Source organism: Colobus angolensis, unplaced genomic scaffold (genome assembly GCF_000951035.1).
Source record: "Colobus angolensis palliatus isolate OR3802 unplaced genomic scaffold, Cang.pa_1.0 Scaffold236, whole genome shotgun sequence".
Taxonomy (NCBI): Eukaryota; Metazoa; Chordata; class Mammalia; order Primates; family Cercopithecidae; genus Colobus; species Colobus angolensis.
The window spans coordinates 604,665-618,022 of NW_012115555.1; the positions used below are offsets into that span (position 1 = coordinate 604,665).

At 50.5% G+C, this 13,358-nt stretch overlaps 2 protein-coding genes across 14 annotated transcripts in view; one reads left to right on the forward strand and one right to left on the reverse strand.

The window, feature by feature from the left end:
- Window positions 1-1,638: 1,638 nt before the first annotated feature.
- Window positions 1,639-13,358, reverse strand: part of HSPA1L (heat shock 70kDa protein 1-like) — an 18,142-nt gene continuing 6,422 nt past the window's right edge. The window contains exons 1-2 of one of the 5 annotated variants that reach the window (XM_011944749.1): window positions 12,488-12,521; window positions 1,639-4,001 (exon numbers count right to left, since the gene is read on the reverse strand). In XM_011944749.1, the coding sequence (XP_011800139.1) occupies window positions 2,063-3,988 (1,926 nt within the window). In that variant the 5' untranslated portion in view covers window positions 3,989-4,001; window positions 12,488-12,521 and the 3' untranslated portion in view covers window positions 1,639-2,062. Of the gene's footprint in view, window positions 4,002-5,087; window positions 5,185-6,951; window positions 7,622-12,487; window positions 12,522-13,358 lie in introns of those variants that run through there. The other 4 variants (XM_011944745.1, XM_011944747.1, XM_011944748.1 and 1 more) reach the window with 4 other exon arrangements.
- Window positions 7,630-9,987, forward strand: HSPA1A (heat shock 70kDa protein 1A). 9 transcript variants are annotated; one of them, XR_001002082.1, is made up of 2 exons: window positions 7,630-9,839; window positions 9,882-9,970. XR_001002082.1 is itself a non-coding variant. In XM_011944740.1 (2 exons), exons 1-2 carry the CDS (start codon window positions 7,777-7,779, stop codon window positions 9,885-9,887), a joined length of 1,809 nt encoding a protein of 602 aa, XP_011800130.1. In that variant the 5' UTR covers window positions 7,630-7,776; the 3' UTR covers window positions 9,888-9,987. The 9 variants fall into 9 exon arrangements, 8 of the variants coding, with proteins under 8 accessions (XP_011800130.1, XP_011800134.1, XP_011800126.1 ...); XM_011944740.1 differs by having other exon boundaries at window positions 7,630-9,579; window positions 9,882-9,987; XM_011944744.1 differs by lacking the exon at window positions 9,882-9,970 and having other exon boundaries at window positions 7,630-9,174; window positions 9,613-9,816.

The window sequence follows — 13,358 nt, forward strand, 5'->3', positions numbered from 1 at the left end:
CCTGGGCAACATAGCGAGACTCTCTCTGTAAAAAAGAAAATTATAAAAAACAAAAAAATGTTGAGGAGTCCCAGAGATAAGGAGGAGCTGGAGCACAAATTTTGGTTTTATCAAAGGTTACCAATAAATATATTTCTCCAAAGGAGCCAACCTCAATCTCCACATTTCTTACACACTTTTGCCAAGACTGTCCTGTAAAGGACTGAGTAAAAATAAAGAGACTGTGGCTTACAGATGCAAATAACCCAGTCTAACATTTCACTGCCAAATGTTTCAAACACAGACAGAAATGCACAGTTACATATCATTCTAACTCATGTCCCCCAGGTTTTTATAAATGTGTATTAGGACACAGGTAAAAGAAAAAAAATTTTTTTGAGATGGAGTCTTGCTCTGTCATCAGGCTGGAGTGCGGTGCCATGATCTCAGCTCACTGCAACCTCCACAACCCGGGTTCAAGCAATTCCTCTGCCTCACCCTCCCAAGTAGCTGGGACTACAGGCGTGCACCACCATGCTCAGCTAATTTTTGTATTTTTAGTAGTGACGGGGTTTCGCCATGTTGAGCAGGATGGTCTCGATCTCTTGACCTCATGAGCTGCCTGCCTTGGCCTCCCAAAGTGCTGGGATAACAGGTGTGAGCCACTGCGCCCGGCCGGTAAAAATATTTTTTCATGGACTAAGACTTCATAAACTTATATTTGTCATCTTGCATAGAAGTATTTATTTGTCAAGAGTTTGCTATAGAAATATTTTCTGGGGCTGGGCATGGTGGCTTACGCCTATAATCCCAGCACTTTGGGAGGCTGAGGTGGGTGTATCACCTAGGTCAGGAGTTCAGAACAGCCTGGTCACCATGGTGAAATCCTGTCTCTACTAAAAACACAAACATTAGCGGAGTGTGGTGGTGAGCGCCTGTAATCCCAGCTACTCAGGAGGCTGAGGCAGAAGAATTGCTTGAATCCAGGAGGCGAAGGTTGCAGTGAGCCAAGGTCGTGCCATTGCACTCCAGCTTGGGCGACAAGAGCGAAACTCTGTCTCCAAAAAAAAGAAGAAAGAAAGAAAAGAAATATTTTCTCCATATAATGAATGTAAACAATGAACTCTGTGAGTGCACAGATGCTGAACCTCCTGGACCTTAGCTATACATCAGGACATCAAGCAGGATTTGTCCCTCCACCCCAAGCTGAGTCCTAAACACCAAAACCAGCCTGTAGCTGATTAAAAGCAGTTATAGTTTACAATCTGTTCCATCTGTGCTAAAGGTGTCTGAGGATCAAAAATTAGGTGCTGATTGAAACAATGAGTTCATGGGCTGGGCGTGGTGGCTCACGCCTGTAATCCCAGCACTTTGGGAGGCCGAGGCGGGCAGATCCTGAGGTCAGGAGATTGAGACCATCCTGGCTAACATGGTGAAATCCCGTCTCTACTAAAACAATACAAAAAATTAGCCGGACATGGTGGTGGACGCCTGCAGTCCCAGCTAGTCGGGAGGCTAAGGCAGGAGAATGGCGTGAACCCGGGAAGCAGAGCTTGCAGTGAGCTGAGATTGTGCCACTGCACTCCAGCCTGGGCGAGAGGGCGAGACGCCATCTCAAAAGAAAAAAAAAAAAACCCGATGAGTTCATGAAAATTCAAATACTTTACTTTTACCAATTTAATCATTCACAGTGAGCTCACAGAGAACACATGCTCTCCCCATGAACTCTCCCCTTCGAGGTACATTCACAGCGTAAATACCACAAGTAATTTCCTTTAGGAACAAATTTACTGATTGACAAATAAGCATCCACACAGGAAGAAGAATGTTAGGGTGGCTGGAAATAACAGACATTCAAACACATCACACGGTTTAAAGAGGGGCCTAGTTTTCCTGAGTCCATTCCAGAGTCAGAAACAGGATATGAGGGAGTGTGATAGGTGGTGCATGAGACTTCTCCTCCAGAATTCCCAAGGGATGGTAACTTAGGTTCAGGTGTGGTCAAGAATACTAATGATGTTTGAAGATGAGGGGAATGAAATACATGTAGAGGCATCCTAGGATGCTTCAGTTCCAAAAAGAATTAATCTACTTCTTCAATTGTGGGGCCTGTGGCAGGCCTTCCAGGCACATACCCTGTTCCACAGGTAGGCCCAGTGCATCCTCCCTGGTAGAGTTTTGTGATGATGGGGTTACACATCTGCTCCAATTCCTTTCTCTTATGATCAAACTCATCTTTCTCTGCCAGTTGATTGGCCTCCAGCCATGAAAGAAGTTCATTGCATTTATCCAGTATTTTCTTTTTATCAGACTCACTGATCTTGCCCTTCAAACCTTCATCACTCACAACACTCTTCATGTTAAAAGCGTAGGATTCTAAGGCATTCTTTGCAGCAATTTTCTCCCTCTGGACCTCATCTTCAGCTTTATATTTCTCAGCATCCAGAACCATGCGCTCAATCTCCTCCTTGCTCAGGCGGCCCTTGTCATTGGTGATGGTGATCTTGTTGGCCTTGCCTGTGCTCTTGTCCATGGCTGTGACATTGAGAATACCATTGGCATCAATGTCAAACGTCACCTCGATCTGAGGAACTCCCCTGGGTGCTGGAGGGATTCCAGTCAGGTCAAAGCGCCCCAGCAGGTTGTTGTCCTTCGTCATGGCCCTCTCACCTTCGTATACCTGGATCAGCACCCCGGGTTGGTTGTCGGAGTAGGTGGTGAAGATCTGCGTCTGCTTGGTGGGGATGGTGGAGTTACGCTTGATCAGGGCAGTCATCACACCCCCGGCCGTCTCCAGCCCCAGCGACAGGGGAGCCACGTCCAGCAGCAGCAGGTCCTGCACCTTCTCAGACTTGTCCCCCATCAGGATGGCCGCCTGTACCGCAGCCCCATATGCTACTGCCTCATCAGGGTTGATGCTCTTGTTGAGATCACGTCCATTAAAGTAGTCCTGAAGCAGCCGCTGCACCTTGGGGATGCGGGTGGAGCCCCCTACTAAAACAATGTCATGGATTTTAGCCTTATCCATCTTGGCATCCCGAAGTGCTTTTTCTACAGGCTCCAGGGTACCCCTAAAAAGGTCTGCACACAACTCTTCAAATCGAGCTCTGGTGATGGATGTGTAGAAGTCAATGCCTTCATAAAGTGAATCAATTTCTAGGTTGGCCTGGGTGCTGGACGACAGGGTCCTCTTGGCCCTCTCGCAGGCGGTGCGCAGCCGCCTCACGGCTCGCTTGTTCTGGCTGATGTCCTTCTTGTGCTTCCTCTTGAACTCCTCTACGAAGTGGCTCACAAGCCTGTTGTCAAAGTCCTCCCCACCCAGGTGAGTGTCCCCAGCAGTGGCCTTTACCTCAAAAATCCCGTCATCTATGGTCAGAATTGACACATCAAATGTGCCTCCACCCAGATCAAAAATCAGGACATGTCGTTCTCCTTGACCTCCTTTATCTAAACCATAGGCAATAGCAGCAGCTGTGGGCTCATTGATGATTCGTAGCACATTAAGTCCAGCAATCACACCTGCATCCTTAGTAGCCTGACGTTGAGAGTCATTGAAATAGGCTGGCACGGTAATCACTGCATTGGTGACAGGGTGGCCCAAAAACGCCTCAGCAGTCTCTTTCATCTTAGTCAGTACCATCGAAGAGATTTCCTCAGGGTAGAAAGCTTTATTCTCCCCTTTGTAGGACACCAGCACTTTGGGCTTGCCTCCTTCATTAATCACTTGAAAAGGCCAAAGTTTCATATCTGATTGCACAACAGGATCATTAAATTTCCTGCCGATCAGACGTTTGGCATCAAAAACAGTGTTCTGGGGATTCATGGCTACCTGGTTCTTGGCCGCATCCCCGATGAGCCGCTCGGTGTCTGTGAAAGCCACGTAGCTGGGGGTGGTGCGGTTGCCCTGGTCGTTGGCGATGATCTCCACCTTGCCATGCTGGAACACCCCCACACAGGAGTAGGTGGTGCCCAGGTCGATGCCTATGGCGATCCCCTTGGCAGTAGCCATAGTTCTCTGAGGCCTATAGAGAAAGAATGAGATACTGTTTTGGCAGAATGCTTTTCAATGTTATTTATTTTTTTGAGACAGGGTCTTCCTCTGTCACCCAGGTTGGAGTGCAGAGGCACAGTCATAGCTCACTGCAGCTTTGATCTCCTGGGCTCCAGCAGTCTTCCTGCCTCAGCCTCCAGAGTAACTGGAGACATCATGCCTGGCTAATTTTTTTTTTTTTTTTTTTAGACGGAGTCTCACTTTGTCATCCAGGCTGGACTGCAGTGGCATGATCTAGGCTCACTGCAACCTCCACCTCCTGAGTTCAAGCAATTCTCCTGTCTCAGCTTCCCAAGTGGCTGGGATTATGGGGGTGCCACCACGCCTGGCTAATTTTTGTATTTTTAGTAGAGATGGGGTTTCATGGTTTCACTATGTTGGCCAGCCTGGTCTTGAACTTCTGACCTCAGGTGATCTGCCCGCCTCGGCCTCCCAAAGTGCTGGGATTACAGGTGTGAGCCACCGTGACCAACCCTCTGCCTGGCTACTTTTTAAATTTTGTGTACAGATGGGGTCTCACTATGTTGCTTAGGCTGGTCTCAAACTCATGGGCTCAAATGATCCTTCAGTCTCAGCCTCCCCAAGTACTGGGGATTACAGGAGTGAACATCTCGTCCAGCCTATTTTTTATTTTTTATTGTGGTAAAATACACACAAATTATACCATCTTAACCATTTTTAAGTGTAGAGTTTGGTAGTGAGTTCAATCACAGTGGTGACTGAAATTGGTCAACCAATTTCCAATATTCTGTTCATCTCACAAAACTGAAACTGTATACTCATTAAGCAACTCCCATCTTCCCCTCCCTGTAGCCCCTGGTAACTACCAGTCTTTTTTCTCATTTTTTTCAGAGACAGGGTCTCATTTTGTCACACAGGCTGCACTGCAGTGGTGTGATCATGGTTCACTGCAGTCTTGACCTCCCAGGCTCATGGGATCCTTTTGTCTCAGCCTCCCAAGTAGCTGGGACCACAGGTGAATGCCACCACACCCAGTTAATTTTTTATTTTTTTGTAGAGACAGGGTCTCCCTATGTTGCCCAAGCTAGTTTCTCACTCCTGGACTCAAGGAAGCCTCCTCCCACCTCCAAGTTACCAAGTGTTGGGATTATAGGCTCGAGCCAAGGCACCTGACCTCTTTTTTCTATGTCTATGAATTTGACTACTCTTGTAACTTCATATAAGTGGAATTATACAGTATTTGTCCTTTTGTGACTTTGCTTATTTCACTTAGCTTATGTGCACAGGTTTCATCCATGTTGTAACATGTCAGAATTTCCTTCCTAAGGCTGAGTAATATTCACAATATTTATATACAACTTTATTTTTGTTTTTGTTTTGAGACACAGTCTCACTCTGTTGCCCAGGCTGGAGTGCAGTGGTGCGATCTTGACTCACTGCAACCTCCACCTCCTGGGTTCAAGCTAATTCTCCTGCCTCAGCCTCCCGAGGAGCTGGGACTACAGGCATGCACTGCCACACCCCAATAATTTTTGTATTTTTAGTACAAACAGTGTTTCACCATGTTGGCCAGGCTGGCCTCAAACTCCTAACCTTAAATGATCCACCCGCCTCGGTCTCCCGAAGTTCTGGGATTACAGGCATGAGCCACCGCACCCGGCCTATATACCACATTTTGCTTATCCATCTCTCGATGGACATAGGCTACAGAATAATGTTGCTATGAACAAGCCTATACAAATACATGGAGACGCTACCATGGCAGAGTGCTTTTTGGACAGGGTAAAGTATTCTCGGCTACTCAAAGGAGTTTGGAAGCAAGCAGCTGTATGTTATTTTCAATTTCCCAAGTGACCTAATTCTACTGTCCTGTTCCTATGTCTGTGATGTATTTTATTGTGGGACTCTGTCTCTTTATGACCCAAGAGTAGTGTACATTCTGGTCTCTTCAAGAGACATCAGCCTCCGACATCAGCCTCCACACTTGAGTTCTGCTGCCTTCAGGGGATACTATTCTCAACTAGGGGTTCATAGGCAGTAAATTCCAGTCAGCCTGAAGATGACTGCTAGAAATCCACAAGCCCTGGAGTTTTCTCAAAAGACATGCGCTCCAGACAGTATCTCTATCCGTCTCCTAAAGAAAACCCCCGTTTTCTGGAGTCAATAACTAATCAATAAAGGGGTTAAGGGCTGGTCGCGGTGGCTTACGCCTGTAATCCCAGCACTTTGGGAGGCCGAGGCAGGCGGATTACGAGGTCAGCAGATCGAGACCATCCTGGCTAACACGGTGAAACCCTGTCTCTACTAAAAAAAAGAAAAAATTAGCCGAGCGTGGTGGCGGGCGCCTGTAGTTCCAGCTACCCCGGAGGCTGAGGCAGGAGAATAGCTTGAACCCGGGAGGCGGAGCAATTAGCCGGGCCTGGCGGCGGGCGCCTACGGTCCCAGCTACCCCTGAGACTGAGGCAGGAGAATGGCGAGAACTTGGAAGGCGAAGCTTGCAGTGAGCCAAGATCGTGCCACTGCACTCCAGCCTGGGCGACAGAGCGAGACTCCCTCTCAAAAAATAAATAAATAAATAAAAATAAAATAAACGGTTTAGGGTCTACCCTCTCCACACCTCAGATTCCTAGGCCGAACTCTCTTTCCGCCGCCTCCCCCTCACGCCGCCTCCCCCTCACGCCGCCTCCCCCTCACGCCGCCTACCCACGTCCCCGCCTGGCCGCACTCCCTTCCCCCGCCTCCCAATTACTCCGCTTCCTTCCCCGCCTCCCCCATTCTGGCTGCTCTGACCAATCAATCTGGAGCCATCTTAGCTTTCCCCAAGTGCTCCTCCTACCCGGATCAGCCAACGCCCACATACCTCAGGCTTAAACCAACTAGCGAACTTTCCACTACTTTCCCAAACAAGGACCTACTGGGCCTTGCAGGTTCACAATCAATCAGATCCCTAACTGGCTCACCTAGTCTCCCCACGCCTTCGCTTCAGTTTGGAAACGTTCAGATTATGGAGCCTCGGCGAGTAGGTGGGGGCTCCCTCAATATAAAACTGCACAACCGGCGTCTCCCCCACCCCCCACCCCGTCCCTCCCGGCAAATTTCAGCGGACTCCAACTCAGTCACCTTTTTCCAAACTGGCCCATGAGGTCAGACACAGTGTCTCCATTGTAACGTGCCCGGGCGGTGTCAACACAAACGCCCCCACCCTCCCCTGGACGCGCGTCACCCGCTCCCCACACCATTCCCCTGCCCACAACTGCACGAGCCCCCACAATTAAAAGCCCAGCGCCGACCCTTCCTGTCAATTAGGCGCTGAAGCGGAGGCGGCCAGCATCGCCATGGAGACCAATACCCTTCCCACCGCCACTCCCCCTTTCTCTCAGGGTCCCTGTCCCCTCCAGTGAATCCCAGAAGACTCTGGAGAGTTCTGAGCAGAGGGCGGCACCCTGGCCTCTGATTGGTTCAAGGAAGGCTGGGCGGCAGGACGGGAGGCGAAACCCCTGGAATATTCCCGACCTGGCAGCCTCATCGAGCTCGGTGATTGGCTCAGAAGGGAAAAGGCGGGTCTCCGCGACGACTTATAAACGCCGAGGGGCTAGCGGTCCGGAAAACGGCCAGCCTCAGGAGCTGCTGCGAGAGATCGCTGCCTTTCCAGAGCTAACCTGTACGGCTGCAGGCACCAGCGCCGTTGAGTTTCCTGCGTTCCGGAGGACTGAGCTCTTGTCGCGGGTCCCGTCCGCCGTTTCCAGTCCCGAATCTCGGAGCGGAGCAGACAGCAGGGCACCGGCATGGCCAAAGCCGCGGCGATCGGCATCGACCTGGGCACCACCTACTCCTGTGTGGGGGTGTTCCAGCACGGCAAGGTGGAGATCATCGCCAACGACCAGGGCAACCGCACCACCCCCAGCTACGTGGCTTTCACAGACACCGAACGGCTCATCGGGGATGCCGCCAAGAACCAGGTGGCGCTGAACCCGCAGAACACCGTGTTTGACGCGAAGCGGCTGATCGGCCGCAAGTTCGGCGACCCGGTGGTGCAGTCCGACATGAAGCACTGGCCTTTCCAGGTGATCAACGACGGAGACAAGCCCAAGGTGCAGGTGAGCTACAAGGGGGAGACCAAGGCATTCTACCCCGAGGAGATCTCGTCCATGGTGCTGACCAAGATGAAGGAGATCGCCGAGGCGTACCTGGGCTACCCGGTGACCAACGCGGTGATCACCGTGCCGGCCTACTTCAACGACTCCCAGCGCCAGGCCACCAAGGATGCGGGGGTGATCGCGGGGCTCAACGTGCTGCGGATCATCAACGAGCCCACGGCGGCGGCCATCGCCTACGGCCTGGACAGAACGGGCAAGGGGGAGCGCAACGTGCTCATCTTTGACCTGGGCGGGGGCACCTTCGACGTGTCCATCCTGACGATCGACGACGGCATCTTCGAGGTGAAAGCCACGGCCGGGGACACCCACCTGGGTGGGGAGGACTTTGACAACAGGCTGGTGAACCACTTCGTGGAGGAGTTCAAGAGAAAACACAAGAAGGACATCAGCCAGAACAAGCGAGCCGTGAGGCGGCTGCGCACTGCCTGCGAGAGGGCCAAGAGGACCCTGTCGTCCAGCACCCAGGCCAGCCTGGAGATCGACTCCCTGTTTGAGGGCATCGACTTCTACACGTCCATCACCAGGGCGAGGTTCGAGGAGCTGTGCTCGGACCTGTTCCGAAGCACCCTGGAGCCCGTGGAGAAGGCTCTGCGCGACGCCAAGCTGGACAAGGCCCAGATCCACGACCTGGTCCTGGTCGGGGGCTCTACCCGCATCCCCAAGGTGCAGAAGCTGCTGCAGGACTTCTTCAACGGGCGCGACCTGAACAAGAGCATCAACCCCGACGAGGCTGTGGCCTACGGGGCGGCTGTGCAGGCGGCCATCCTGATGGGGGACAAGTCCGAGAACGTGCAGGACCTGCTGCTGCTGGACGTGGCTCCGCTGTCGCTGGGGCTGGAGACGGCCGGAGGCGTGATGACTGCCCTGATCAAGCGCAACTCCACCATCCCCACCAAGCAGACGCAGATCTTCACCACCTACTCGGACAACCAACCCGGGGTGCTGATCCAGGTGTACGAGGGCGAGAGGGCCATGACGAAGGACAACAATCTGTTGGGGCGCTTCGAGCTCAGCGGCATCCCTCCGGCCCCCAGGGGCGTGCCCCAGATCGAGGTGACCTTCGACATCGATGCCAACGGCATCCTCAACGTCACGGCCACGGACAAGAGCACCGGCAAGGCCAACAAGATCACCATCACCAACGACAAGGGCCGCCTGAGCAAGGAGGAGATCGAGCGCATGGTGCAGGAGGCAGAGAAGTACAAAGCGGAGGACGAGGTGCAGCGCGAGAGGGTGTCAGCCAAGAACGCCCTGGAGTCGTACGCCTTCAACATGAAGAGCGCCGTGGAGGATGAGGGGCTCAAGGGCAAGATCAGCGAGGCGGACAAGAAGAAGGTGCTGGACAAGTGTCAAGAGGTCATCTCGTGGCTGGATGCCAACACCCTGGCCGAGAAGGACGAGTTTGAGCACAAGAGGAAGGAGCTGGAGCAGGTGTGTAACCCCATCATCAGCGGACTGTACCAGGGTGCGGGTGGTCCCGGGCCTGGCGGCTTCGGGGCTCAGGGTCCCAAGGGAGGGTCTGGGTCAGGCCCCACCATTGAGGAGGTAGATTAGGAGCCTTCCCAAGATTACCGTTTTTGTTTTGGCGCCTCAAGACTTTGTATTTCCTAATATTTCTGTTTGTCATTTCTCAGTTTCCTGTGTTTGCAATGTTCAAGTTTTTTGGTGAAGTACTGAATGTAACTTTTTTGGTGAAATACTGAACTTGCTTTTTTTCCGGTCTCTAGGTGTAGAGATGAATTTATACTGCCATCTTATGACCATTTCTTCTTTTAATACACTGAACTCAGGCCATTTTTTAAGATAGTTACTTCAAAGTAAATAAACTTTAAAATTCAAGTGATGCCTTTTTTTCTTTTATTTGGGGGTCAGTAGGGTCTGCATAGGTTGTCTTTCTCATAGCGTCTAAAATGGAATGGCATTTTTGCCTCCAGTAAGGGCACATATTAGAGAAGTGTGGCTATTGTAATGTGATCCATTTGTGTTAGACAAATGGTATGCTCCAGTAAAGCTTCTTAATTCTGGCCGGGCGTGGTGGCTCAAGCCTGTAATCCCAGCACTTTGGGAGGCCGAGGTGGGTGGATCACTTGAGGTCAGGAGTTCCAGACCAACCTGGCCAACGTGGTGAAACTCTGTCTCTACTAAAAACACAAAAATTAGCCGGGCGTGGTGGTGCGTGCCTGTTGTCCCAGGGAGGCTGAGGCAGGAGAATCGCTTGAACCCAGGAAGCAGTGGTAGCAGTGAGCCGAGATCACGCCATTGCACTCTAGCCTGGGCGTCATAGCGAGACTCCGTCTCACAAAAAGAAAAAGAAAGTTAAAAAAAATAGTAAAGCTTGTTGATGCTGATTGGGTGTTTAGCCTGAGGGTACAGAAAAAGTTTAACACCTGGGATGGTAGCCTCAAATTGGTGTTTGTGTAAGATTGGTCTCAAAAGAGGTGGGCTGGGGTGGGGGATGTTTCTGCAAAAGTGGTCAGAGAGGATGCAGTTAGATGGGAGGCCAGTGCTCCTACCTCCTGTAGGTACACCTAATAAGCTTATGCACTTGATATTTAATCTAGATTCAACACGGAATGGAAGGAGTGTCCTACATTTCAAAGTGAAAAAATAGGGGTACATGCACTGGCTTGCTGAGTTATGCACATGTGCTTTAGTTGTCATCTTTTAAAATGGAAGGGTTTGGCTTGATGCTTCTCTTATGACTGAAAGCATACTGAAATAGAAATGCCACGTTCTTAGCAGTTATCACCTACAATTTAAGTACCCCAGTGAGCACCCGAGCCAGGAAGACCTACATACAGACTTTACTCCCATGCACTTTCCCTTGGAGATGCTTCATGCCCCAGCTGCTAGCATCCCAGAAGTAATTCCCTCCTCCTTGGAAAACGCCCACTACAATCTTTAAAGCTCCTGGAGTGAGCCCCCTTTAAAAATAAATTGTATCTGGCCGGGTATGGTGGCTCATGCCTGTAATCCCATCACTTTGGGAGACTGAGGCAGGCGGATCACCTGAGGTCAGGAGTTCGAGACCAGCCTGGCCAACATGGTGAGGCTGCCCCCTCCCCCCGCCCCCTGCTCCTGCTCCACTAAAAGTAAAAAATTAGGCACGATGGTGGGTGCCTGTAATCCCAGCTACTCGGGAGGCTGAGGCAGGAGAATGGCGTAAACCCGGGAGGCAGAGCTTGCAGTGAGCTGAGATCCGGCCACTGCACTCTAGCCTGGGTGACAGAGCGAGACTCTGTCTCAATGAATAAATAAATAAATAGTATCTAAGGTCAATGAAAATGTCTTGGAACCTGATAGAGTTGACGGTAGCATAACATTGTAAAGGTCAAGGCTGCAATGAGCCATGACTGCACCACTGTACTCCAGCCTGAACAACAGAGTGAGACCCTGTCTCTGAAAAAAAAAAAAGAAAAAGAAAAGAAAAAAATCAATTGTATCAATATTTACATTAAAGCACTTTATGAGCTTATGTGTACCTCAAAGCCCATCAAACCATTCACTAAATACTTGTTATGAAGAAAATCCAGTGTTATGGGAAATGACACATACAGGTAGACCTTGCTTTGGAAGTTTGGAAATAGAAAATAACTATGAAATGCTTAGGTTTCCAGGCCAGCCTATAGAGGAACACTTATCTCTGATGGTAGTTAAACTGTAGTACTGTGGACTCTGGCCACAATGTAAATCAATCTTTATGGGAATATGCTTTTGCTATAGGACCTCCTCTCCCCTTCAGACCTGCAGTAGCATTTGTGACTCTGATCTGCAGACCCTATAGTGACTCTAAACCAGGAGCAACTACCACTACTGTGGCATGGGCTGGGGAAAAGGGTAGTTGGAAAAGGGTGGCGATTGAGAAGGACCTACCAAATGCCTTTGTTGAAACAGTAGAGAAATCATCAGACATAACATTGAATGGAGGCAATAACAGAGTTCCTATGGCCCTATCAATCAAGCTTATTAGTAGGTGTTTTAACAAGAAATACATACAAATTATTGCTTGCCTGCATACCCTAGCACAGAGTACTGTACCTTGAAATATTCACTTTGTAACCTCAAGAAAAGAGGTTGAGGGAGCTGTGGAATTAGCAAAGAGAATGCAGCGCCATCCATAAACGAAGTGATGTTTTGAGTAGCAGAGGAACTTTGAGGGAGGAAAAGTGCAACAGGAAAAATAACTGCAGGTGTGGAAAAACTAATACAGATATCTTCTCGATTCCAATCACCTCCTGCCTTCCTATACGAGGCCTCAGAAGGCAGCAGGCTATGATAATAAATTTGATTTTATATGGCTTTTGAACCCAGGATTTTACTTTGTAACATATACACTTACTGTTACTGCTGGCCTTTAGAGTTCTTGTCATCCTCAAAAGACCAAAAAGGTATCAAAACAAAAAATTAACTACAGTATTTTATAGATGTGAGAGAAGTGGGCAGAAATAATACGGCTTTAGGCTAAAAGAGGAAATGAGGTTATTTCGGGGGGGACAATATTGGCGATTTCTGAGGGGGCGAACCTTACGTGAATATAAAAAGTTGTGACAGCCACCATTCCTCCCGCTAACTGATCTAAATCCGTCCCCTTGGGAAACGTCCCTGAGGTATCTATCAGGTGCAGTTCAGCCAGAGGGAGTAAGCCCACCGGGCCCTCGTCCTTTCCTAGCACCACTATTTAAAGGGATGTTTGAGGGGTAGGGCAGCGGAGCATTCCAGACACCGGGTTAAACCTGCCCCACCCCGCTGGCCCGTGTCCAGCCCGATCAATAATTGGAGAAGAGAAAGGAGCAGGGCGTGGTGGCGCGGACCTGGAGAACAAGCTACACAGGAGGCTGAGGCGGGAGGATCGCTTGAGCCTGGGAGATGGAGGCTGCAGTGAGCCATGATTGCACCACTGCACTCCAGCCTGGGAGACCCTGTCTCAAAAAAAAGTTGAAAAAAAAATTAGAAGGGAGGGCACCGGAGAAGGGCTGGAACAGGTTCACAAGTTCGGACTACGGAGGAGCCCAGCAACCGAGAATCACTCCTGAGGGTCTAATTTTCTTACTCTCTTGATGCCTCACGGGGCGAGGGACTAGAACGGGGCGCTGAGCTGGCGGTAGGCAAAAGCCAACCGACTCCGTCCCCCACTCCTTTCCCATCAGTCGCGCGTCCCCGCGCAGACGGGTGCGCGCTGGCCGCGGGCCGTGGGGACCTTCTCTTCTCGC

Coding starts and splice junctions, on each gene's coding strand:
- HSPA1A (XM_011944736.1), top strand. CDS start 7,777: ATGGCCAAAGCCGCGGCGATCGGCATCGACCTGGGCACCACCTACTCC.